Source organism: Motacilla alba, chromosome 2 (assembly GCF_015832195.1).
Source record: "Motacilla alba alba isolate MOTALB_02 chromosome 2, Motacilla_alba_V1.0_pri, whole genome shotgun sequence".
In the NCBI taxonomy this organism is placed as follows: Eukaryota; Metazoa; Chordata; class Aves; order Passeriformes; family Motacillidae; genus Motacilla; species Motacilla alba.
In genome coordinates, this window is record NC_052017.1 from 20,097,310 (window position 1) to 20,123,937 (window position 26,628).

Consider the following 26,628-nt stretch of genomic DNA (forward strand, 5'->3'; position numbering starts at 1 on the left):
ATTAAAAATTGTGATGTGCAATGTTTTAGTTAATATTTGCACACAGATGCCAGAAACAAGGGTTTATAGCTTCCTCAATCTCTCTGAATTCAAATCAGTAATTTCAAAGCAACTCACATGATGTAATACTTCATATATTTGCACTGAAGTTTTGTTAAATGATTTTGAATAACAAGTTCACTGAAGTCAAACACAAAGATGTGTTTATGCTACTTAGTGCTCTTATGGTAATGTATTGAGATATACCTACCTGTGAAAGGCAGATGACCTGTGAGGTGCTGGCTGCTGGATCTCTGTGTGCCTGGGCTTCCCTGGGGGTGCTGGCCAGAGCATCACTCTGTGCCAGCTTCCTGACACCGCTGTAGGGAACCACTTGTCCTAGTGCTTTTTTAGGCACAAACACCTGTTCTCAGTGTGGCCAAACTGACTACACCCAATATGGTCACTTTTTCATGCTGATAACTCAGACTAGTTTTCAACCAATAATGAGGGTAAAATTAATATTTTTGTTCTTTGCCACTCTTTGAAGAAGTAGAAATACTTCTACTGACCACAGTGGGCATCAGATTGGAACACTACTCACTTGATAAAGAGCCCTTTTTAACTCAAGCTCTTGAAATAAAACTAAATAACAAACTTAGATTGTGCCTGCTCTGAAACTAATAATGGAAGTGGTCTCCTCTATAGAGATTGTAGCCGTCACACAAGCAAGCTACCATTGAAATTTACAGAAAATCAGAAGGAATTTTTAATATTATTGGAGTGTGTTTTGTGAAACTCTGCAAAAAATTTGCCTGATATCTGTTGGGCAAGGTAGAAAAGCTTCTTTAGAGGAAGAATATTACTTTTACTGCATACTATAGAGAAGGAATTTAAGAATATAGTTATGCTACCAGTTAATTTACGAAGTGTATTTTATTTTACTCACATGAACAGTACAATTGAAGTTAATAGTACTAATTTCAGTTTTAATCATTATATATATATATATATATATATACACACAAAATTAGCATATTAAAGTGGAGTTAGTTTCTTGATACAGTCAGTCTGCAGTGTGCAAAGATTCCACCTGTGCAGAGCACCTCATATCTAAAATATCCTATAAAGAAAATAATTGTTGTACAGAGTTCAATTAGTCTATTATAGCAAAAAGTACACTTGAGTTTGGATAAATCAAAAACTCAGATAAACCAAACTCAAATGATCAGGATAGCCATCTCCCTTTAATATGTGTTTGTTCTTCAGCATTGAAGTTTGCATTATGGTTTTGTTCCTGGAGAGGATTAAATACACAAGGGCATCCCAGACTTAATTTACTTTTCAGAACATTTAATAAGCCAATAGGTTTTGGATATGTAGAATCAATAATTTCCATACAAAAAATTTTAAATGTTCATAGCAAAATTATTGTATTTTTATAACAGAAATATAAAATTACACTTCAGCCTGTGTTCATGACACTTCTTTTTCTTTGCTGACTACTTAGCTGTACAGTCAGAGGCTTTAATATGAATAATTTATTTTGCAGTAGCAGTGCAAAATTCCAACTGCCTCAGAAGTGCCAAATATGAGATCTTCTAGTTCTTCCTACAAGATTTATGCAATACATTATGCACATCTTTTGAAAACATCTTCTATCAAATTCCTAGCATAGTAAATTAAATAATAGATCTACACACCTGGATGAATGCACAAAAAGACTCACACACAGTGTTTAATTTAGACAAAATTCTGTTTACTTGCATTTATCCTTGAATATCTCATTGATTCCTGCATACCACAAACATAGATGAGTGTGCAAGTAGTATATATAAAGTCTGTTGTCTAAACCCAGTCTCAACACATCTTGCAGTGTGTTTGGAACCTTAACTGAAGGCAGGGCAGAAGGACAAGTAGAATCAAAGCTGTTAAATTTTTTGACAAATTCCTCTTGCCAGGATTTTAAGTTACTGTCTAACAGTTAACTAGTCTGAAGTATAAAGGTAATTCTGCAGGGTTCATATCAAGTAGTTCTTGAAATGTTCAATAGTAGATGACTTTCCCCTGTGATAGTGGAGCTGATAAGTCATAATTTTTTCCAAGCACTACAATTTTTCATTCTATAGAAGTGTTTCCATATTGAATAGATAAATTTTGTAACAAAAAAACCCCCACCAAAACACTGTAGAACATTTCATTAGAAAATAATCTCGTATAAGCTTCACTTTGTATTTCTGGAAATAGATTGGAAGTAAAAACCATTCAGCTTTATAAGGTTTTGAGTATCTGTGTGTGCAATAGGAATCTAGAAGTAAAGTATATAGGTAATATCAATCATGAAGAAGACCAAGAAAACCACTTATTTTTGTAGTAACAGTATAGCAGTGTTGATGACTTGGAGCTAGAGTAAATAAAGGTAAACTTCCAGGGAAAGTTGAGAATGAATATGAAACACAATGATGCTCTCACCTACAACATAAAAGACCTTGATCTAACTGTCTTGAAATTTATTGGAAAGGTCGGTTTGTGTTTGAATAACAACAAAGTTCACCTCAAATGATAAGCCAGTCATAACTGATTTTAAAAACTGATTTAGATAGTGCAATTATTATATCAGTTTATTCATGTCAATTGATTAAATTTCTGTATGTAAAGAAAATCTATCTTATTAATCATTTTGAGATTTTTGGGGGTAAAAAGGTGCTAGCCAAAGTTGAAATATTAGATCAAATAATTTTGCTACTATAAAAACATTATTTCTAATTAAGTAAAGATACTGGACTTAATGCTTTGAAAACAGCTGTCACTTTATAAAATTTAAATAAAGGATTCAGAAAATACAGACTAGTAACCACAAATACACACATTGTAATTGACAGAAATCGTGATTTAAAGAATAGCAGTAGGAAACTTATGAAAAAGAAATTACATTTCAACTAATTTATTGCAATTCCTGGAACATGCAATTATAAAAACAGATTTGTTAAAAAAAAAAAAAGTATTAACACAACAAATATGCTTTGAAAATGCTGCTGAAAAAATGTCACACAGGAACTACCCAGGATATGAAGTAGTTACAGATTAAGGAATAAAATATCTCCATGGATTAAAACATGGGAAATAGAAACAAGGAGCAACTTTACTACAGCAAAATTACAGCAGTGGGGTGTTCATGAAAGTTCTGTGATATGTTTTGTGCTTGATACTTTAATAAATGTTTGGAAAACATAGCCAAATGGGGATGACACATCTTGCAAATGGAACAAAAAGTTTAGTTTATTTCAATCCAAGAAAAGATTATGGGGATATTCAGAAAGTTTTCATCAATTGGGTGAATGAGTGGTGTTGATAGCAGGAGAAACTGTAAGCGTAATAAATTGTAACGCAATATTAGAGCAAAAGCATTGAGACGCTTATCCTCACCACTGAGTTCTGAATTGACTAAATTAACTGAAGACAAACCCAGTCATCATTACAGATAATGTGTGCATCCAAAATCAATAAATCTGAGCAAATAAATAGGGGAAGGAAAGTAATACAGAATTCTGATGAGAAATAGACAAACTGCTTATCAAATTTCAAAAGATTCTGATCAAAAGCCTGGAAAACATCCAAGGGATTTAAAAATGGAAAATTTTTACTTCAGAAAGAAAATAGGATTTGTTGCCTCAAATCTGCTCTGGAAAAATCTCAAAAGCAACACAGCAAAGGACAGCCAAAAGTAGTAAAAAATAAAAACTGATATTAAAAATTGGGATTGAGTCATGCCTTTCTCCATGTATCATAATTTAAGAAAGTCTTCATCAGTTAATGAATTCATAAATTGACAAGATCAATTGAGGAATAAACCACGTTACTCATAATATTGTTTAATTTTTGATGCCTTTTTCAAAACTACATTGTTAAAGCCAAAACGTTAGAATGGTTTGAAAGGAGAAGAGGAATTCAAGTGGAGAAAATGTGTAAGTAAGATAGCAGGAATATCCAGAATTAAAATAATAAATATTGAAAATATTCTTGAAACTAAAGTTTAAACCAACTTATAGCTGTCACATTGAGATGACATGTAGGCTCAGATTAACCTCTATTGGCAAAAACTTCTGAGTTGGATCATTCAATCCTGTCTGTAAATTCTTTGTCTTGATTTTTTAACTACAGGATTCTCAAACTGGATTATATTTATTTCTTGAACACAAGAAGCATCTCTGTATGTGTAATACTGGTACCTAGTGTAATCTGAGAGCATATATAATGTGCTGTTTTGCCTACTTATTTTGCACATTTTACATTTGCTGTTGCCACTTGGGTGTATGTTTTGTGGCTGAAAGATGAACACCTGCTTGTGTGCTTTGGTGAGGAGGGGGAGACTTGGGTTTTGTTTGGCACATCTGCTTATCTTTACATGAAGGCCCTCGACCTGAGACATCCAGGTGTCTTCAGCATTGAAATACCCACCCATTCTAAAGTAGATAGATTGGACTCTTTAAATTCTACTGAACAAGTAGCATTTCAAATATATCCTGACCCAGTTTTGGAATTTTTCTGCCTGCGTATGACTGTGTCTGAGGTAGTTGGGCTGAGAGGCCATGGTCACCATGCTTAGCTGTGGAAATGAGGAGCCTACATCCCCAGGCTAGCAGAGACTGAGCCAGGTGTCAGGATAGTGGGTGCAGCCAACACTTTTGAAGCATCATGTCACATTAGCTCAGGCTAAGGCTGTCCCCCTCTCAGAGCCAGTCTCAGCAATGCTATCTGTGCTGGCTTAGCTTCCCTTGGCACTTGCACAGAGAGCAGACATTTACAAGGTAACCTGCGTGCTCAAATCTCATCCTTTAGTCTGCCACCTGGGTGCTCTTCAGGCCCTTAGAAGAAATTTCTGCTTCTCAGATGGGAGCCTTATGTATCTTCCTCATGTATTGAAGGTGGTATTTATGGGTACCTCCCAGACCGTCACCCTGGTCACCCTGGTGGCTGTTTGGCCTCTGAGGTGGGGGCCTGGGCATATTCCCACCAGTCGGTCTCTGGCCAGACTCCCAGGTGTTCCCAGTCTCGGACACCTATTTCTGTATTTCCGAGAGCTGCGCTATCTTCTGTCGCTTTTTCTGAGGTGGGCTGTCCCGCTGCTGCTGCCTGACGCCAGGTACCATCCCACCAGGATGTCCCCGCCGATGGAGGCTCGCCCGTCCCCCGCAGGCTCCGGCTGACCCGGGGAGACCCGCGGCGCGGAGGGAGGAGCGCGCAGGGCCATGTGAGCCGCTGGCAGCGGCAGCGGCCCTCGGGGAAGACAGATGGGGTGAGAGACAGCGCCCGGCCCGGCTGTCAGCGCGGCCCCAGCCCCGCCGCGGAGGGAGCCCCTCCTCCCCGTGCGCGCCGCGCTCCCGGCCGGGGAACCATGGCGTCCAGCGAGGAGGACGGAGGCGGCAACGGCGCCGTGGAGGAGAAGGAGAACGGCAAGAAGAAGAAGAAGCTGGGCGTCCTGGCCACGACATGGCTCATCTTCTACAACGTCGCCATGACCGCGGGGTGAGCGGGCGGCGCGGCGCCTCCGCGGGGCGCGGAGCGGGGGCGGCGCGGCCGGGGCGAGGCGGGGGCCCGGCGAGGCCGGGCGGGAGAGCCGGGACGTGGGGGAGCCGCCGGCAGCGGGGCTCTCCTCGCCTGCCGAGCATTGCCTAATACGGTGCAGCGCTGCCAGCCGCCGGCGCGTCACCCCGCGCCCGCCGCGGAGGTTAAGTATAGCCGGGACCGGAATGCCGGGCGGGGGAGCCGCGTCCCGCGGCGCGGCCTCGCCGGATGCGAGGGGGCTGCTGGCCGCCCGCGGGGAGCCGACAGCGCTCCTCGCTGCCGCCGGGGGCTTCGGGGCCGGGGTCCCGCGTGGGGCGGCGCGCTCGGGTCGGTGCGAGCTGGCTGTGAGCGAGCAGAGCCCGCCACGGCTCCCGGCGGGCAGAGCTGTCCAAAGCCAGCCCGGCCCGCGGGCAGGAGCGATGAGCGGGCAGCGGTGGAGGCGGAAGAGTAGCCCAGGAGGTTCATTTGAGCTTGTGTTCCGTGCTGCGAGGCTTTGCTGTGAGGAAGGAGAGTATTTATTTTGAATAACTGGTCATAAGAGCAGTCAGGTTTATGTTGTTAGTGCTCGAAGCACGTATTCTCACTTCTTGAAAATTTTCGCTGTTCACTAACTCTTGGGGGAAAAAACCTCAACCTATTCATTTCCACGTGTTTAAAAGAAAGTTAAGAATGAAAAAAATTACGACTTCTAGTGTGATATTCATCATGAGAACAGTTTTACTTTGGTTATTAGTGGGTGGTCTCACTGCCCTTCGAATCCCGTAGAGTAAAACTGACATGCCGCAGTTGAGGCAGGAGCTCAAGCGCTGCTGGAGAAAGCCAGGAATGTGATCGTAATGGCTTTCTTCTCACTAGCAACTGTGAATCTTGATTATGTATTAAAGTCTGTTCATATATTACTGCAGCACTTTTTGAAAAGTGCTTTTACGTGTGGTTAATGTTACCTCATTGAATTACCAGTCTTGTGCTCCATGTGTGAATTTGCTAATGAACACTGACTCTTGCCACTGACTTTTATATGTCTCTAAAAGATTATCGAACCATATTAGTTTTGACCTTAGGTGCTGCATCAGTATCTCCCACTTCCTTCTCTCTCATTTTCCATTAATATCAAAAGAAATTAAGACACACATTTTTTTTATGTGGAAACAAACAAACAAAAAGAGATAGGAATAAATTCTTATAATCATCTATGGGTACAATTTAAGAGAAAAATACATATTTGAAATACAGGTATACCTAACAGAGACACTACACAGGATAGATATTTAACTAGAACAGTATATTTGTCCAGTTGTCCAGGTAGTGCAATATAGCAAAATGTTTCTGGAGTTTTAACAAACTAATGCATAACTACATGTTAACAACCATTCTAATAAAAAAACCCCGCAGCTTATCTTTGTTTCTAAACAGATTTAAGGGACTAAAATGACAGATCAATACTCAGTTTTGCTGAAAGTCCCAACTGGAGATGCTGCCTTTATTACAGAAGGTGTTTTCCATTTCCTGGTGATTTGTAATAATCAGTACGAGTACTTTCCTGAGATCCAGAGTCAGAGCCATTGACAGCTGAATAAATCTATCTACAGAAATTTATGTCCACATAAAAAGTCCTTAAGAAAAATACATTTGCTGTCTTTGATTCTGGGTGTAGTCCAAGATTAATTCTCTCTGCAGTGCTTATGCTTTGGTTGTGTAATGAGATGCAAAAAATGCCTTGTTAGGTTAAATGTATTATGACTTCTCAGTCTAAGTCTCAGAGCTGTTGCTGCCACATTTGTGCTGCCAGCTGGATGTAAACTCACTATCACCTTCCTCTTGTCAAACACTTCACTGTAAAATGGGGCAGCTCCACTGTAAAAGACTTCCAGTGATATTCCAGTAATTCTTTGTTTCCACAGTGGTTGGAGACAACCTGAAATAAATGCACTCATATTTAAAATCCATTATAAAATCTAAGTAACACTTGCAGGGGAAAACTTTGGAGCACTGACAGATCAGATTCATGGGCTTAAAGTAGAAGGGATCAAAGAGGGGAATCATTCCTGCTGTGTGGGGAAGCCTGACTAATTCTATGTGAGTTTGAATTGCTGTCATGAAGTGCTGGAATGGGGCAGACCAAGTGACTGCATAGCAGTAGCGCCGTGCGTAGGAGCTGTCAAGGGGCTGATACTGAAGTCCGTGCCATCCGAGGTGAACAGGGAGCTGTCAGGATCCAGGCGGCTCTCATGATCCTACAGCAGAGTGGGTCTGACCAAAGATTACTGTTTCCAGGTACCCTGTTTCCAGTGCTAGCCTTTACCTTATGCTCAGGGAGGATTACAAGAGGATGAGTTAAATATTTGTCCAAATGTTTATGTAAATATTTCTCTGAATGTTTATAATCTCTCTGAATCTGTCTCTGAGTGTTTCTGAAGCCCTTTTGCTTTGTCACTTGGGCCCTCGCTTAGCCAGAGCTCATGCTGCTGTAGAATATACTTGCTATGGCTTTATGGAGAATGAAAGGACTGAGTATTTGTTCCCAGCAATTTCAGAGAATATATTAAACTAAATTTTTTGTCATTTTTTATTTTGATTTTTACCTCTCAAAATAGCCATCCATAGCTCTTGTTATGCCTATGTCTATGTTAAAGAATTTTTGTACTTGCTTAGTTTTTTTTTGGATTGAAACCTGAAGTTTTCAGTCTTCTTGCTAATGTGATGTTTTAAGAATGAGGTATAGGTCTAAAAGGCTGAGAGAGTTGGGTTTTTTCAGTCTGGAGAATGGAAGGCTCCAGGGTGACATCATTTCAGTTCCTCAAGGGAGCCCACAAGAGAGCTGGAGAGGGACTTTTCACAAGTGCCTGTAGTGATAGAATAAGGGATAACGGGTTTGAACTGAAAGAAGGCAGGTTTAGATTAGATATTGGGAAGAAATTCTTTACTCAGAGGGTAGTGAGGCACTTGCAGAGGTTGCCCAAAGAACTCCTGGATGCCCCATTCCTGGAAGTGTTCAAAGCCAGGTTGGATGGGGCCCTGAGTGACCTTGTCTAGTGGAAGGTGTCCCTGCTTATGGTAGAGGGGGTTGGAACTAGATCTCTAAGGTCCATTCCTACCCAATCAATCCCATGGTTAAGGAAGATACAGTACACTGTTTTGAAAATCCTTATTATATAAAAATGGGGTTATGACATGGAGGGAATTCCTCATGCCTTGGATTATTTTAGAGAATCTAGGCAGGTGGTGGGATCAACCCACAGTTTAGATGTTTATTTTTTACCTCAATTTCCATTCTAAATCTCAATATAAGTTTTATGTCAAATTCTACTACAATTATAAGATACTGTTACTTTTTCTTTCTTTTACATTAAGGGTTATTAGTTGTCATCATTGTTCAGTTTCCTAAAAAAACAAAACAAATTTATCCAACCCCCTCAAATGTGCTAGTTAAATATATCTGCCTCTTGAAGTCAGGAGCATAAAACACCCATCTTTCAGCACTTTGGAGTCTGATTTTTAAGTCAACTTTTAAAACACTTCTCAACACATTGGAAAACATAATTGTAGTGGAATCTTTGTTTGGACAATCACAAACAGGAGCATTAAAATCACTAGTCAGTCCTGAAATCCGTGAGTTGAGAGGCCATGAAAAAGGTAAAACTGATATGCATAAATTCCAGTCCTTTCCTTTGACAAACTTGCAACTTGAACGGTGACCTCAGTGCCACGCTCATCATGTGGTTTCAAGTAACAGTATTTAACAGTCAAGATACATGAGGATTTAATAGTAAAAATATGTAGTCACTGATGGAGAAAAGTCTGATGGATGGGTGGTTTTGGGGGGTTCCCTCAATTAAGTCAATCCTCGGAAGGCAGCAAGTTATTCTCCATAATTTTCCAAGTAAAGAGATGAGTGTAATGTTTACATAATATTATATCCTATTTATGTCTAAAGATATTTTTTGATGATCTAAGAACACTGACAAGTGAAGAATCAAAGTTAATCTGTGAAGAAGAATACTAAATTATTTACAATGGATGGATATTTTTAGAATTCTAATTTGAAATGTATCCATTCTCTTTCTTTTATAGGTGGCTGGTATTAGGTATTGCCATGGTGCGGTTTTATATACAGAAAGGAACACATAGAGGCTTATTCAGAAGCGTTCAAAAGACGCTTAAATTTTTCCAGACATTTGCTTTGCTTGAGGTAAATTTTAAACATTAGTTTGCTTTACTGGATGCTGCATATAGGCAAAACACATTATTATCCTGAATTTAAAATAAAAATATTATATTAGTACTAAAAGTCCTTTTTACTTTGTTATTTAATGAAGTTTTGGGGGTGGGACAAGGTGATTACTTGAAAGAATTTGGCGTGTGTTTCTCAGACTTAATTCTAATATTTCTTTAAATCAGTGCCTGAGAACTGCTTTGATTTGAGAGTCTTTAATGCAAAAGGCAAAATCTTGAAGGCATTACAGCCAGCAGATCAGCCCTCTAGTGTAGTAGATATCACCGTCTCAGAGATTATAGCTTACCTTATATTCCTTATACTGGACTTACTATCCTTCTGTGCCTTTCCTGCTTCTGCTTATTTCAAGATGGGATTCACTCACCCCATATAATCCATTGCAACGGGGTCTGTGCAAGATGTGCAAAGTATTCTTTAAGTAATACTTTTGCAAACTGTGCACTAGTGGTCTCAGTTCTGGTACATCTGTTGAATGAAGCTTTATTGCTGGGTTTATGGAGCACTTGCAGTTCTTTCCCAGGCACAACAAAGAATGCCTATCTACATTTTAATTTTTTTTTCCTCAATCTGCCTACAACATCTCTAGTTCAAACAACTGTTCAAATCATGTCACCAGCTGCATATAGGCTTTTGTGCTGTTAAACTATCATTGTAAGTAATTCTATTCAAACCTGCCAAATAATGAAAAGCACTTCATTTGCTAAACGTTACTGACCAGAAAATACATTGTATCTAAAGCTTCATAGCTTTAGTCATCAACAAAAGCATAATAATGTTATTAATCTATAATAAATGCAGAACATTTTAAAATTGCTGTGTGTTTAGCATTCCTTATGTGACTTCCTCTACGCTGTCCTGTAAAATTCTTCTTTGAAGATGGTAAAGGAAGAGAAGCTTACTAGTTGAACAAAATGCTTTATAAGTATCTAAATATCTAATATTTACAATTAATTTGGAAAGCAAATGTCTTTCATGTATTTGCACAGCTCAGAGATTGAGACAATCCCTGACAAAACAAACACTGATTGCCAGGGCTCTGCCATGTATTTCATTTTAAGACTGTTAGTGGGAGACAAAAACCAGAATTTAGCCTAGGTTTATATTAATATCAAAAGGCCATGTTTATAGGGTAGCTAGTAACATGCCACGCATCAGTAACATCTGACTTATTTTCATTTGCAGGTAATCCACTGTGCAGTTGGTGAGTTCTTTGTTTTAGTTTCTCCTGTAACTAGTTAAAACATGAATTGTGGAGCAGAGATAACATGTTTCTCTTTTTAAGGAATAGTTCGCACATCTGTGCTTGTGACTGGGGTCCAAGTGAGTTCAAGAATCTTCATGGTGTGGTTCATTGCACACAGTATAAAACAGGTATGTGTCTAAACAAATTATGTTTTGATTGCTTTTAAGGAGAAGCTATTACTACAGTTCTCATTTCATAAGGAAGACCAAGCTAAAAATTAAATATATTCCTGTAGAGAATGCTTACATATTTGTAAGCGCATTATGAGTGCAATTTTGGAAGTTAGGGTTACACAATATAATTTGTGTAATTCTTGCCAGGAGATGGAGTCTGGGTCGTAGCTGTGAATCAGCAGTGTTTTCAGCATTGTGCCCTCTGTGCTCTGCCTAAATGAAATCAATGACTACTCCTATTATTTAAGCAAAACTACCCTAGTGTTAAAAGTTCCCTTTCAAAAATTTTAATTAGCACTTGCTGAATTAATCCAACTAAAAGGTAAATTTATGTCTTGAATTCACATGGATAAACATGGTTGTGATTTTGCTATTTCTTTAGAAACTTTCTCAAAATTTTAATGTTATGGTAAACTTAACATTTGATGACATCTATTGTGTCGCAATGGCACTTAAGGACCTGTGTAAATGACAATGGCTTATTTGCCTGGCTTTGGGTGGCTGTTGTAAGGCTAGTGATCCATTACCAGAATGAAGCAAGCAGTTCTCAACAGTAGGTAGGACATTAGGTTCAGTTTGTGAGGTGTGCTTTCTATGAAAGGCATGGAAAAAAATTAAGTGATAGGTTTTGTGCTCCTGAATTTCTTCAGAACTTGAAAAGCTGAGCCATTAAACTGTCTCACCAGCAGATGGCATAGGCCTTTCTGCAGATGAATTATCCTAGCACCTGCCTCAGTTATCAAGTCTTCATTTCATTTCACATGAGGACTTGTTTTCTACACAAACCACGACAGCATCTTTTCCTTTGACATGGAATAAATTAAATAGGCTTTTCATAGGGTTAAATTTTTGTTCTTCTTTTTTCTTCTTGTTGTTTGTTTTTTCAGTTTGTTTTGAGTTTTTTGTTCTGGTTTAGTTTAGTTTGGTTTTTTTTCTTGTAAGCTAACTTTTTATATTTTTGTGTAAGGCAAAATGTCTCAAAGAGTAACAAGATTCTTATATTGAATATCTGCACGTGAGCTGGACCATAGCACTGCATTTTGCCTTTTTTATTATCTGCGGACTAAATCTTAAGCATATCCAGCAATTTCTTTTATTTCCTCTATCTACACTACTGTAGGCCAAGCTGTGTGCAAGAAGAAATACATTTGAATGTATGTCTGATTGTATTTCACGCTGTTATTGCTTAGCAGGCATGAATGTTCAGGGTCACTTTAGGTGGTGAGAGGCACGCCAGTGATAATAGCCAGAGCCAGACCTCCCCACTTGACTGATTTGCAAGGCAGCAGATAGGCATTCTCTGCATACTTATTTAAAGCTCTTCTGCTTGGATTTAGCACTGTGACATGAATCCAAGTTTGAGTTATCAATGTTTGTCTCTAATGGCATGAGGCAAAGAACAGCCTAATTCTGTCTTTACCTTTGCATACTTGTTTGGTTGTCTTTGCACTTCAGTTGCTGCTATTTGTTTGTGATTTTGGTGCTATTTTTATGTCTCCATTTTCTTTATGATGATGGTGAGTTCCTTGTGCTAAAATTGCACCTTCTTTGATTGACACATTGAGGGTGCGATTTTATGAGCACTTACAATTCTTTTTGACTTTTGTCAGAGTTGTGGATTTTTAGCACCTTGGAGATATATTAAGCTTTGTCACCATGTTGCATTTTATTTTGAAAAATCATTTCCCTTTTTTATAATTTTAACAAAACTTGTGTTGCTTTATTCTATTTCACAGACATCCCTGGAGCTTTTCAGCCTTCAGGCATAGAAGTGTATTACAAAATTCCTTCCCTCTTAAAGGAAAGAAAATTACTTGTGTGTAATTCTTCCTCACAGAAGGTAGTATTTGTAATAGATCCCCAGGTGTCTTCTTTGTATTTGGGGACTTCTGCTTATTGGTTCACTCAGAGTGAAAAAGAACTGGTGTTTTGAAACAGCAGAGATGTGCTACTTACTGATGAGGCAGTTTAATGACTCAGAACTTAAATCTTACATGGGATTGTTGAGTGAGTTTACCCAAAGCTCCTGATCTACCAACTACTCTTCATTTAGTGAACCATCTGTGGTCCAGCTCCTTAACTATCTTAGAGCTCCCTGAAGTCTGCCAAACTTTATCTTCTGTGACCAAGTTCCAGTTAGTAGGTTATGTAAAGCAATTCCTTTTGTCTAAAGTTTCATGGAGATGTGCATTATATATTGAAGAAGAAGCAAGATAAAAAGTAAGAGAAAATCTAGGAAATGGAGTAGTGAAATGCAGAATAATTAAAAAGTGATTATGAGAAGAACATGCCTTCTGTAGCATTTTGTTGTTCTTGCTGTTTTGAGGAGGAAAAACATAAATAAGTAGATAAACCACAAACAGAAGAGGGATAGGTAGTCTAGTGGAATCTAGGTAGAGAATAAAGAGGAAGAATAAGCATAATTATAGGGTTTTATATTTTGATATTGGCGTTATGGATGAAGACTGCTCAGCTGACAAATGTCTGTATGTTAGTAATCACATATGATAATGAACTGTACATGGTAATAGTTTCAACATATCACTTTTGTGCCAAAATTTTCTTTCTTTACAAGGTATTAGTTCTGTTCTATATATCTTAAAGAGAAGTCTGTTGCAGTTTGCACAGAAAAGAAGCCTAAGGATGAAGAAAATGTTGGTTCTTTATCCTTCTGCAGATCCAGAATGAGGAGAGCGTTATTCTTTTTCTGGTCGTATGGACTGTGACAGAGATTACTCGATATTCCTTCTACACATTCAACCTGCTCAACCATTTGCCATACTTCATTAAATGGGCCAGGTGGAGATGTCTTGCACTTAGTTTCTCATGATTCTGTGCATGTTGGTTTCACGCATGCTGAACTAACACACAGGAGAGCAGATGTTTGAGCTTTGGTTATGTGTCAGCAAAGTGCAAGTCAGTTGCTTTCTGTACTTGGGATCATTGTTGCTTGGTTTAATATGTTAAAATATTTTAGCTGAGGTTTTTGGAGTATGGTTTTTTCTTTGCTTTCTGTGTCTCACAGTTTGAACTCTGCTGTCACTTACTCTAATTTTTTTTCTCTATCTTTTTAATTTTATCTCATCTTTTAATTTGCAGTATGACTCTTTATGATGCTCTGAATACAGTGTCCAAAATGAAGCGCCTGTGCTAGTTTTTGTGGATGTTAGTTTTTTGAAAATGTGGGAGTTGTTGTCACTCAATCTGTATTATTACTTTATATGAAGTTCTGCTTTATCAGAGCTTTTGTAAGATTATATTCATGTAGTGAAGTTAAATACTGACTTAGTTTAGGCCACCAAAAATTGAGTTCCAACTCAAAACTATTTTGATTTTAAAGCATTCTTAAGGTTGGCCGCTAGATCACATACACTATAGAGACCGTGTGTGTTTATCAGGAGACTTATCTGGAATAGTATTCTATGCAGTCATTATTTGAAAAATACATGTAAGGCAGACTTATTATGTTAGAAGAAGAATATCTAACCCACATTCAGTACAGGTGACTCTTATTTAAAAGAGTTTGTTTGTTATTTTCCTTTATTTTTGTTTTGTAAATAATGCAGGTTTGATGCTTCTAATGCACTTCTTTGATATGTCTGATATTTTGATATGTCCATTCTTATAAAACATTTCCTTTTTGCTACTGCCTAAGTGAGAGACTTGTTTAAGCACAAAATGACAAACTTAAAGATAGTCAGATTGGCTACCATCAGCAGTTTTTTATACAGACTTCAGAAAGAGAAATGCACTCAGAACAAATTACACTGACAGATAATAATTTTTGCCATCAGGTCAGTGTGCCTTGAATAACAGAATTTTGTTTCCTCAGTATAGACAGTAGGGAAAACCAACATTCTCACTGAAAAGACATATGGTGAAATATTAATATAAACAAAATATTTGAAAATATATTATTTTTTCATAGAGTCTAAAATATCCCTTCAAGATTTATGGATAAACAAACAGTGCACTGGGCATGAATTCAGTACCATGAGAGATGGAATTTCTGATGTTTAGCATATAACTGCATAGAGACAAACAATATGTAAGGTATTAGTTCCTTCTTATCTAATCTACATTCTTCTCAGTGCTGCCAAGCGATAGGACAGGAGGCAAAGGGCAGAAACTGATGCACAGGAAGTGCCACCTGAACATAAAGAAGACCTTCTTTACTATGCACATGACCGAGCACTGGAACAGATTGTCCAGAGAGACAATCCAGTGTGTCCCTCATTGGAGATATTCAAAACTCATCTGAACACAATCCCATTCCATGTCCCTTAGGATAACCCTGCTTGAGTGGGGAGATTGGACCACATGACTCATTGTGGTCTCTTCCAACCTGAACTATTCTGTGATTCCCCTCATCTGTGAGTCTTCTAACCCCTTCTGCTTCTGGGAGGATTTCATGCTTAGTTGCTGCTGTTTTGGATCTTATTTCTTTTGGTCAGGGAGTGCACATTGTACCTTTCTCTCTGTGTGATAGTTCTCATTGCTGTTCCCTATATGAACTGGAGAATTGTTCCACATGAGAACCTGCATATCCATGGTGCACTGTGTGAAAGGACAGCACATAGCCTATTGATTACAATTTTCATTTTGTCACTGTCTATGTGGCCTTTGGCATTCAAACCACATTTTCTTTCAGCTGGATGCTCTGCCTTTTATTTGAACATCATCTCACTTTAAAATGGATCTGATAAGTTTCTGGCATTGTAATTTTTCTTTTTATTCCAATTTTCATTAGTGGTAAATGTAGTATTCCCATGTTGTAGTGAGTAAAACAGGCTTCAGATGTTTTTCAACATTGTCGTTATCTTCAAAAAATTCATAGTCCATACAGTTGACCCAGTGTGTGTGCACTGTGATGAAAATATGCAGGATCATCTGAATCTGAGGTTCAGTCCTGGTCTGAATACTGGCAGTGACAACAGGAGTAAAAACAGTACATTTTAAAAAAATCATTTTTGGAGACTAAAAATTTGAGGGTTGTTCTATTAGAAAGAGATAAAAACGTTCTGATACTTCACTGGTTTTTAAACAAAGCACTGAGGAACGCATTCTCTTGTCAATCTAAGCAGCTCTATCGAAAGTAACTGAAACTGATATTTTGTGTCAAGTCAGGATGTGATCCCTGATTCTGGTGCAGGAATTACTTTAATACATTTCTGTGCCACTAATAACAACAAGAGAAAATTTTAAGTCTATGGAGTGTTTCTCACAAGGTTTTTTTTTTATTATTATTTTTCAATGCAGATACAATTTTTTTATCGTTTTGTATCCTGCTGGAGTTGCAGGTGAACTGCTAACCATATATGCTGCTTTACCCTATGTGAAGAAAACAGGAATGTTTTCACTGAGACTTCCCAACAAATACAACGTCTCCTTTGACTACTATTACTTCCTTATTATTGTCATGTTCTCCTATGTGCCATGTAAGTACTGTTTAACTGTAGAAACATTTTAATATCATAAAAATAAATCTTCAGTGATGCTATAAACACTGCCTGTATTAAAATTTTCTGAATACTTACTTTCTACTGTAAGAGCCTGCTTTCTGTTGTGGCAAGTTTTACTGTGCTTTAATTGGTTAGGCTGAAATTTTCTGTCCTGTTATCTGCTTAGGAACATAATCTGTCTTAAAAATTTCAATGAACATACTAAAATTATTTCTCAGACTTGGACGAAGTAAGAAAAGTTGCTGCTTACACACAGCTATGTCTGTCACTGTGTCGCTGGGACTTTCTAGTGCCTCTCCCACTTTGAAGTCATGACTTTAAAATAGTTCTGCAAGTTGTGCCCGAGATTTGCTGTGACTTTTTACTACTAATAACCATTTACTTTGGAAAAACCATCATTCAAACATGTTCAGGAAAAACTTGAAGCAGCATTCTCTAAGATTTCATTTTCACAGAAATCAACACCCCCCCCCCCCCCCCCCGCCAAACCTCTCAGAACATCTGCAGTCCCTGGTTTAATCAGTTTGTCCTTGTACATATGCATGCCAGAAACCATGGAGGTAACAGCAGAGAGAGTATCTGTCTTTCACTTCCAGTGTTATTTCTACTGCTACCTAAGCAGTGAAGACAAGGAGAAAGCAACCTGATATACCAGATATTCCACCATGAATAGGGCTAGACAAACTAGGCAAATGTAATATTTTATATAATATTAATAATAGAATATATAATATTTTTAAAATAATCTGTACATTGAGGCAGCAGATTAGAGAAAGAAATTGAAAAGCAGGAAGACTGAAGTTAAAGGGTCTGCGTTCATGAGAGGTATTCATTTGAGAAGGCAACATTCAATATGGACTTTTACAATATGCACACATACTTAAATTTTTTGTCCCAAGAAGTCATGAAGGCCAACAAGAGAGATTTATGTCAACAAAAAATATTCTAAGGTGTGATAGCTTACTAACAGTTTTACATCTGGTTATGTATCAACACTTCAGGAATAAATCCAGTTTTCTAGCCATTAAATATAAGGATCAGCCCTGTCTGTAGGACAGTAATGTAATAGATGACAGAGGGACAGCAAAGAGGGATCTCCTTACTTCAGACTTGAACAAATAGGGTAAATTTGTATCCTCCAAGTCTTCAAAAATGCTTAGGACAGATTTGAAGTCTTCAAGCACTACGAGAATGTGGTTAAATCCTATTTCTACAAGGAAACCGTTGGAGTAAAGTTCCTTGAACACAGGGTATTTATTCAGGGATGAATGAGCTTTGACTAATTATTGTTTTTTAAATCACTGCAATGTTCATGACTTGTTATTATTCACCTTAATCAATTCAACCACTATGTGCCATAATTTTTACTCAGTTCATCATTCTGTAAAATTGTGGTTTTCCGTTATGTGATCTGTTGAATTTTTCCATCTAATTTGCTTTCTTTTATGCTTTGATCAAGTATTTCCACAACTCTACTTCCACATGCTGCGGCAGAGAAGAAGGGTGCTTCATGGAGAAGTGATTGTGGAAAAGGACGATTAAATCAAGCTGTGTAACCATGGTGCTTTTAGTGGAAAGGAAGAGAAGAGAGGGTAAAGACCCAAAACTTCCTCTGATTTTTCTGAGTCCAAGTTTTAATACATGGAACAAGAATAAACAACTGTGCCTGTGCCTGTGGACTGTATTATTTTTGCAATTAATATATTTTGAGACCTACCTTTTCATCTTCAGATTCACTTTGGTTTTTAATTGTTCATTTCTTCAAAGAAATATTTTCTTATTTTCAATAGGTTGACGACTAGCTTTAAGAATTAGAATAGTTGGCTACTGTGCCTTCTGTTCTGAAAGTTCTGTTATGACCTGTAGTCATTATCAAGAACAGAAGAAGAGTTGGTAAGTTGTACTGAAAGTGAGTCTTCTGGAAATCGGAGTGTAAATTAGGTAATGATGTTTTTCATAGACTAGGTGAATTGAATGGTATTTAAGCTTTATGTTAGGTAATACCTTTCCAGTTGTAAGTACTGTAGCACGTTGTTTAACATTTTTTGAATTACAGTATCACATGCAGAATTCCAGAAGGACTTTTGAAAAGAGTTGAATTCTTGATTGTTAGTGCAAATTTAGACCTCCCTGTATTTTCATTTGTGATTTTAAAGATACTTCAAGGAATAGATAAAATGTTAACTGGTTAAAAGTTTGTGCTGAGGAGAAGACAGGATATGCCTACCTTTCTTTAATCAGTGGCTGGAATGGGACTCCTTTGCAGAGCAAAGTTGATTGTCAGCATGTTTCCTATTCTACATTTAAATTATGTATGCAGAAAAATCAGTATTGCATTGAAAATCTCTATCTATGGTGAGATATTTGACTTCTTTTCAATAGCTCGGTGGGATAAAATATATTTAAAATATCATCTTAAAATATAAATTGTGCTTTGATTCATCCCATTGGGCAATTTTAATTGCTCCCTCCCCATTAATTGTTTATACTGTGTTGACCTAATTCTATTTCATGTCTTCAATAATCTGCAGGAAGGATCTACAGTATATTGATAGAAGTTACAGATGTTATCATACTATGTGATACTTGAGTGGGAGAGGTCCAACAAATTAGAAGATTTTGATCTAACAGCCTAGCAGATTCAGAGAAAAGGTGATGCATTTGAGGAAACTTGGATACTTAGTGAGAGAGAGAAGTTTGAAACGTAGTCATGTGGTACAAAGCCTTGAAAATGTAGGCAGCAAACCAGTCTTGTTTCTGGCTTCACTGCTGTCAAACGAAGTGTATACATATGTGGAAGAGCTGCATCAGGCAGCTGTAAAATCAGGATACTTGTGGTTGCTGGGGTAATTTCTGGAGTACAGTCTTATGTTTTGGCTACCTCAGGGATGAAGAATTGGATAATCTTCTGAAAGCTCAGAGAACAGTAACAAGACTAGTTGAAGTGAGAAAGAAGTCGGAAAGATTGAGTTGCTAATACGTGTAATTCTTTGTTCTATGATAAATACATGGAAGAGCTTTTCTAAGTATGGAGGTGTAGCTATGATGAATTTGGAACAAGGTAAAGAGCCAATGAATATCAGAAGAAAGGTTCTACTGATTAGATCAATTATGGAATGACATAGTAATGCTTATCAATGCATGCACTGTCTTGGAAGGGTTTCAGTTAAAGTTGGCAAGAGATGGAACTACATATTCAAATAGGCAGTTTCCATTTTTAGCTTCAATGATAATATGATAATGCAGCTTTTTTGAAATTTGTAGATATGTCAGAATAAGGTGTATCAAGTAATTTAATAAAAAAGCAAGGATTTGCTATATCCCTAACTTTTAAATTCCATGTTGTGCCTTGGATTTGTAATATTTATGTATGTCTTCATTACACGTAAATGAGTTTCCTTTTATGTGACAGGTGCATAGTGGACTTGAGACAGAACAGTTGTATTTCTTTAAATTTTAAAAGGTTTAATCTTTATATTCCTTAAATTTCACACAAGGTGCTCTAATTTAACTTACTACTTCTGTTTTATATGCAGCTAAAATTATTAAAGTTTAAAATATAAATTACAATTTCAACACTGAATCACAAAATAGTTGCGTTACATGTGTTCAGACTAGCAGTTGTATGTGTCCAACATAATTTCAGTACTGTTTTATAAACTATGAGGAACATATTGGCAGTCTTGGGAAATAAATCTCCATTAGCAAACAGAAGAGTGTGATGAAATATGAAAAACTAAGATTAGATTAAGTTCTGTGTCTCTTTTTACTGTCAGGGCAGCTCACTGAAGACCATAGCTATCCATTCATTGAAAATGCATTGGATACCTAAGGATGTGATTTTGAAATCATTTATCCGATGAGTGAATCCTGTAGATAGTATTCTTACTGAAGGGAATACTTGCACTATAAAAGTGTATTATATTTGTTTTCATTGTGGCCTAAGGATATTATCATATGTTAACCAAGGACCTATTTTTATATCCTTTTGTACATACGAAATGAAAAAAAACCAACACTGCTACAATCTTGGGTTGCACTTCCATAAAGCAACAATGTATTAGGTAATGACACAATTTAAAACTGGATTTACAGCTACAAAACAGTCCTGCTAAATAATGAATTTTTAAAAGTAAAGCTAAAAATTGCTCACAGTATCACGTTCAACGTTTCAGTGACCAGAGAGATTGCCATGTAGATTAGTTTACATGACATTTACCTAAAAAAAGTAAGCAACGTGGTCTTTTCTTCCTCCTGTTTTTTGACTGAAACCTTTCACTGAAGCCTCCTTTTCACAGAATCAGTAAGGTTGGAAAAAACTTCCAAGGTCACCAAGTCCAACCTTTGACTGACCACCACCACATCAACTTAGACTGTAGCACTAAGTGCCATGTCCAGCTGCTTCTGAATGCTTCCAGGGGTGGTGCCTCCACCACCTCCCTGGGGAGCCAGTTCCAATGCCTGACCAGCCTTTCCATGGAGAAATTCTTCCTGATGTCCAACCTGAACCTCCCCTGACACAGCTTGAGGCCTTTTCCTTTTGACTGGTTGCTGTTCTGGTAACATATCTTCTGAAACATAGTGAGAATTGCAGGTAAAATTTTCTTGCTATTGGCTTCAGATGAGCTAGGATTTTATCCTAGGTAGATGTATTTAAATTTCAATATACCATCTTGAAACATTTAATTAACCTGTCAAATGGACATTAAAACTTAAGTATGATTTTCATATGGTGCTCTCTTTCCAACTTCTTTTTTACATCTGTCTTTTTGTCTTCCTCTCTGCAATATTCCTAGTTTTCTAAAGCATTTCTATCCTCCTGCTTAGGTAAGATTAGGAATTTATTCAAACATGAGCATCTCTAATGTTTTCATGTAGTCTTTAACAAATTGTCCTTATAAAGGTATTTTTTTACTTGTTCTGTATAGGCCCTCTGAAATGAATTCATATAGAGCATGGCTTTGTGAAACTTTTAGAATAGCAGCATATAGAAATAGGGAGATTCCTTTTAATCAGGTGGCTTTTCCTACTATTGGTACAAACAGAAACAATCTTTTGTATAAACTCTACCTGAAAGCAGCTGGATTTCTTGAGGTTCTCCCCATCACTCACATACTTGAAAAGCTGTTTTGGGATAGATTGGGTTGTTCACAGCTCAGCCCAGAATGTTTGGAGGTCAGATTCTGGCTTCAGGGCATGGGCAGCAGCAAGGAATATGGTGCTGAGGTATTGCATCTTCTGCATTATCTGGCTAGGGGTCACTGAGGCCGTGGTGAGCAGTAGTTGATAGATGTAATTTCTCCCACCCTGCAGGATGTGAGATGACAGGAAGCTCAGTGTGCTGTCATTACTGTCTGCTGAGGGAGCTCAGGGGCTCAGCTGGGAGGATCTCTGTGCACAAAGGGTGTGTTTCAGAGAGGGCTTTCCCACTCCACTCAGCTGTGGTTTGTTTTCCTTTAGCCTGCATGTCTTCAGATATAGAGGTGTGCCAGGATGGGCATGGCACACCAATCTCAACAGTGCAGTTCAACATAAACTGCCTTGGAGAAATGGTGCAGGATGCTGTTTCTCATTCCCATTGAACATAACACTTAGCTGGGTTCACGTTCATGGACAGATTGCAAGTCTACTTAACAGAGAGATGCATGGAGACCTTTTCTGTGACCAGATGGAAATGTATATTTTAAATTTAGCTACTGCTCTGATTGTGGTACTCTCGGTCTTCACAGTAGCTTACTTCAGTGGATATTAGGATATGTGTGTGGTTACTAAATAAACCAGAATGAAACCAATTCATAATTGTTACAATAATTTGTAATTTCAAATTAGTTTAAATGACGTTAACAGTTTTTGAATTGAACTCTTGCTTAATCGGCCTTAGAAAGAAAAAAAAGAAAGGAAAGTTAATACAAATAAATGTTCTGCACTAGGCAGTAGGGCTTCATAAATCAAAATTTTCAGGCAGGCAAACTGGCTGCATTTCATACAGGATTTTTAAAGTGGGTTTTTTTGAACAAAAAAGGTGAAAGCTGTTCTGAAATCAAAGTTTATTTCATAATGTATATTTTAAAATGTGCTGAGACTTACTGTATTATTTATTACCAATTTACAATTTAAATTCATGCTGAACCTGCAGTTTTTATAGATGATTAACTGTATCCCATTAAAATGTTTCATTCTGCGTTCATTACAATGGCTGTTTAAAGAACAAACTCCCCACTTTTCTGCAGAGCTCTGTGTTCTCTTGCTCAGGTGAGTTTCAGTATTGTCCCTGCCTGCGATGCTTTGCCAGGCTGCTGAAGTGGCAGGTTTCAGTTTGCCAAGGGCAGCTCCATGAGCTTGCTTCCGGAGGGCACAGCTCCACAGTGGGTGGCACTCTCGGGTCGGTGTCGGGCACCGCTGTGCCACCGGTGCAATGCTGGGGTCTCGAGTGCCTTCAGGACTGCCAGCTCTGCTGATGTCCCCAGCTGATTCATCCCTATGACTTCCCAGATGGAGAGAACTCTTAGGTCACAAAAGCAAATCTGACAGGTGAACTGAGAGCTCTCCCAAGAGAACTGTGGAGACCTGAATGTTGGGTGACTCCAGCCCTCTCGAGGGAGTTGCTGTCAATTTCACACTGCAGCTGGTAGTGGCTGGTGATGTACAGTACTTTCTGTGTCATGTTGTACCACCTGAAACATGTTGTCCTTTTTTTCATACTCTCCTGCCTCTCTATTTGGTCTGGAATGTATTTGAATGTCCTTTCAGTTTATGGCTTTGTAAAAGTGTAAGTGCAGAAAAATTTATCTAAGTGTATAGAATGTATATGTATAGAATTGTACTTCAAGTTTCTTAATAATGTAAATGCACTACAACCGCTTGTTATTGTTACTTCTTCTAAAATGCGTTATCATTAGAAGTTTACACAGACAGGAAAGCAACACAATATGATACTTCTAATAACTTATTTATTTGCAAAAAGTATAATTTTTTTTGATCTATAGATTCAGATGTTTGTTTTAGTGACTGTTAATACTGTAGCACTGTAGAAATTAATCATCAATTAAAAGACGTATTTTAAACTTTGTTCTAGTTGATTTTTTAATTTTTTTTTAGCATGTAGAAGTCAGTTCATATAAGCATTCAGCATATTACACCAGACTGGTACTGTTTACAAATATTATACTTTTTTATTTGGAATTATTTCACAAATTAATCTTGAGGTCCCCTGTAACAAATTAATTTTGAGGTCCCCTATTTACTCTTACCCAGACAACCTTTTCATATTTCTTAAAATATATTCCATAAAAACCAGGTATGTTTGAGTAGTAATAATATCAAAGAAGAGCAGAAAACTCAGCGCATTCAAGAAAATGCCAAGACGTATGAAAAAAATATGCATTACAGTGATCCTGAAATAGATGTTCCAGTAGTAGATGTTTCAGTGTTTTGGAACAGGACTTTTTTGTGGTATTAACCTTTGAGAGGGGTCGAGGCAGAGAACATCCTCTGTCTGTCCTTTGCCATGTGACTAACAATGACATTGCAGCTATGAGGATTTTGTTGCCATGACAGTATGAGAAAGCAGTTTGTGAGCATTCGCACCTACTTCTTTTGCATTAGGAATCAAATGGTTGCAACCCCAAGGAGCTTAACTGCATATAGAGCTTAAATCCTGTTAGTGAGATGTATTATAATGGAGATGTGGATCTCCTAATCTGGAAGTCACAGAAACAGTCTTCTGATCTAAATTTACAGGACAGGATTTACATGTCCTGGCCCTCTACCAAGGTTAAGCCATTCAGATTTCTGTAGAAGCTAGTGGAAGCCACTGATCTCAACAGGAGTGTGATGGGACGAAGACATTTGTGTGTTCTGTTCTTTGTAATTCTGGATTTACCACGGAAAGAGCGAGCTGTAGGCTTCCTGCTAGTATTGTCTGGGAGAGAGGCTGTGCTTGTTGTGCATGAGCTGTTGCATGGTGGCACACTTCCTCCCAGCTTTGCAGGGTGCCCAGCACTGCTCCTGCAGAATGCTCCAGAACACCTGGAAATCTCCAGTAGTACACCACTATTGCATTATACTGATTTGAATTCACCAGAGTTGTAGAAACTCCCTTCACATAAGTTTTAATCTAGGCCCAGTGAGACATCCCATTAAAAATAGGCAGGGTAGATCATCCCTTACAGCTGCTTGGACATTCCTAGCTTGAAATGCTGCCGTCACTGAACAACTTTCATTTTCATATGTAATCTCTTGGTGGTTTGTGCTCATACCACTTTTATAAGATGGCACTTTGCCTGCCCTTAAGTGGCTGTTCCAGATTTGATAGAACAAATTGCAAATGACCAGCAAGAAAAGACTCAAATGGGTGTCCTGCTCCACACACCTCCTGTGCTCGGAAGAGAATCCCAAATCCTGCCTGCCTTTTAATTTGTCATGTATGAAGCCCAATAATATAATATAATATAATATAGACCTTAAACTCATGAAGAAAGGAAACAAATTTTGTTACCAAAGACATTACATTACAAGTGAATTACATTTTATTTTCTAAATTAAGTCTGGGAAGACCATTAAGACCGAGACTCATTCAGTGACAAAACAGAGACAGTATTTGGGATCTTGCAGCCGACATCTGCTGCCAACTGAAAGCAAGTATTTAACATTACTTCTGTTTTTGTTCAAAGTGAGGTGATGTTACTAAGAATAAAAAAATTGAATTCTTGCCAGAAGGAGTTTTTTTACAGTGATCATCTCTAACCAGAGCTCAATTAATTTAACTTTCCAATCTCTACATTATATCCAGCCAACTCTTAATGAGAGTTCTGTCTCTAGAAAAAAACAAACCTGAAATCAATTCCTCTAAAGGTTCTCAAATTGAAAATGTACTTTTGACTTCATAAGTTATAAACATTTTTGAACATTTTCATACGCTTGAGAAACGTTTCTTTAAATAATTTGAAGATTTATTTATCATTTATTTATTTATTTTGTTCTCTGTTCTTACTACAATACTAGAATGCTTGAAAAGGTGTTGGAAATGTAGAGAACAATGCCCATATATTATATATGCTGGTATTAGATCTTTGAAAAGGTGATCATAACTCAAGGTTACCTGAAAGAAAACAGAGCCACAAACTAAGTCTTCTTAAATGGAAAGAGTAGCTGAAATACCACACCTGGCTGTTCAGCTCCATTTGATCCACAGGCAGTGTCCACTGCTGTCTATTATAAATGTCACTGTGTTCATACTTGCTACAGAAGTTTTTGGATTTTTTAAAATCAATAGACACAAGTAGTTACTGGTGGTAGAAAAGTGTTACTGCTATGTGCAACTTGAGTCAGGAAAAAGAGGGCATGGTATTTCCATTTCTCAACACTTTTGCATTGAAAGATTGTCTTAAGAGCCATATTAGGCAGTGTTGCCATCATATTTTTATTTTGTCATAAAACCAAATATAAGCTACTTTTTAGAGTATCACTTTCCCACAATTTCTTTGCTGTGTAAAAATAAGTCTATGGTCTTGAGGATTTTCTCAGTTGTCTCAGGGCCCTGCTGTTTTACAGGTCAGCAGTAGTCCTCAGCTGGAAGAACACTTCATTATATTCCTAAATTGGTGCAATGGCTTCAGTCTTTAGGAATAACTTTATCCTCACAAAAATTGCAGGACGAAGATAAAATATTCTATACTAATATATTTTATGAATGTTCTTGCCTCCTAAAAATGTCTATTATGTGCGAATGGGTCTGTGTGGTTTGTTTGTTTACTTTTTGGTTGTTTCCACCTGTATAGCTCAAAACTAATTACACCCTTGCCTACTGAATATGAAGTCAGTGGACTGTGGTGGTTTCAGATAGGAGAGTTCCTCAAGTTTATGGGAAGTCTGTAGTAAACTTCCTTGATCATTAGCTTCAACTCTTAGCTCCAAATATTTGTGGGAAAGATACAATGACTTCAGCTTCTGAAGTGAGCATTATACTTCAGA

The 26,628-nt window shown here is 37.7% G+C and overlaps 1 protein-coding gene across 2 annotated transcripts; it reads left to right on the top strand.

Annotated features, from left to right (window-relative positions):
• Nucleotides 1–5,166: 5,166 nt before the first annotated feature.
• HACD1 (3-hydroxyacyl-CoA dehydratase 1) lies at nt 5,167–23,723 on the top strand. Of its 2 annotated transcripts, none has more exons than XM_038126851.1 (7): nt 5,167–5,505; nt 9,616–9,733; nt 10,961–10,979; nt 11,067–11,149; nt 13,872–13,993; nt 16,454–16,632; nt 18,116–23,723. In XM_038126851.1, exons 1-7 carry the CDS (start codon nt 5,375–5,377, stop codon nt 18,196–18,198), a joined length of 735 nt encoding a protein of 244 aa, XP_037982779.1. In that variant the 5' UTR covers nt 5,167–5,374; the 3' UTR covers nt 18,199–23,723. The 2 variants fall into 2 exon arrangements, with proteins under 2 accessions (XP_037982779.1, XP_037982778.1); XM_038126850.1 differs by having other exon boundaries at nt 5,169–5,505; nt 11,061–11,149.
• The last annotated feature ends 2,905 nt before the right edge of the window (nt 23,724–26,628 follow it).

Excerpts from the sequence above, each read along its gene's own strand:
- HACD1 (XM_038126850.1), top strand. The coding sequence starts at position 5,375 with ATGGCGTCCAGCGAGGAGGACGGAGGCGGCAACGGCGCCGTGGAGGAG. Across the intron at positions 5,506-9,615 it reads AACGTCGCCATGACCGCGGG|GTGGCTGGTATTAGGTATTG; the intron begins GTGAGCGGGCGG and ends TTTCTTTTATAG. Across the intron at positions 16,633-18,115 it reads CATGTTCTCCTATGTGCCAT|TATTTCCACAACTCTACTTC; the intron begins GTAAGTACTGTT and ends GCTTTGATCAAG.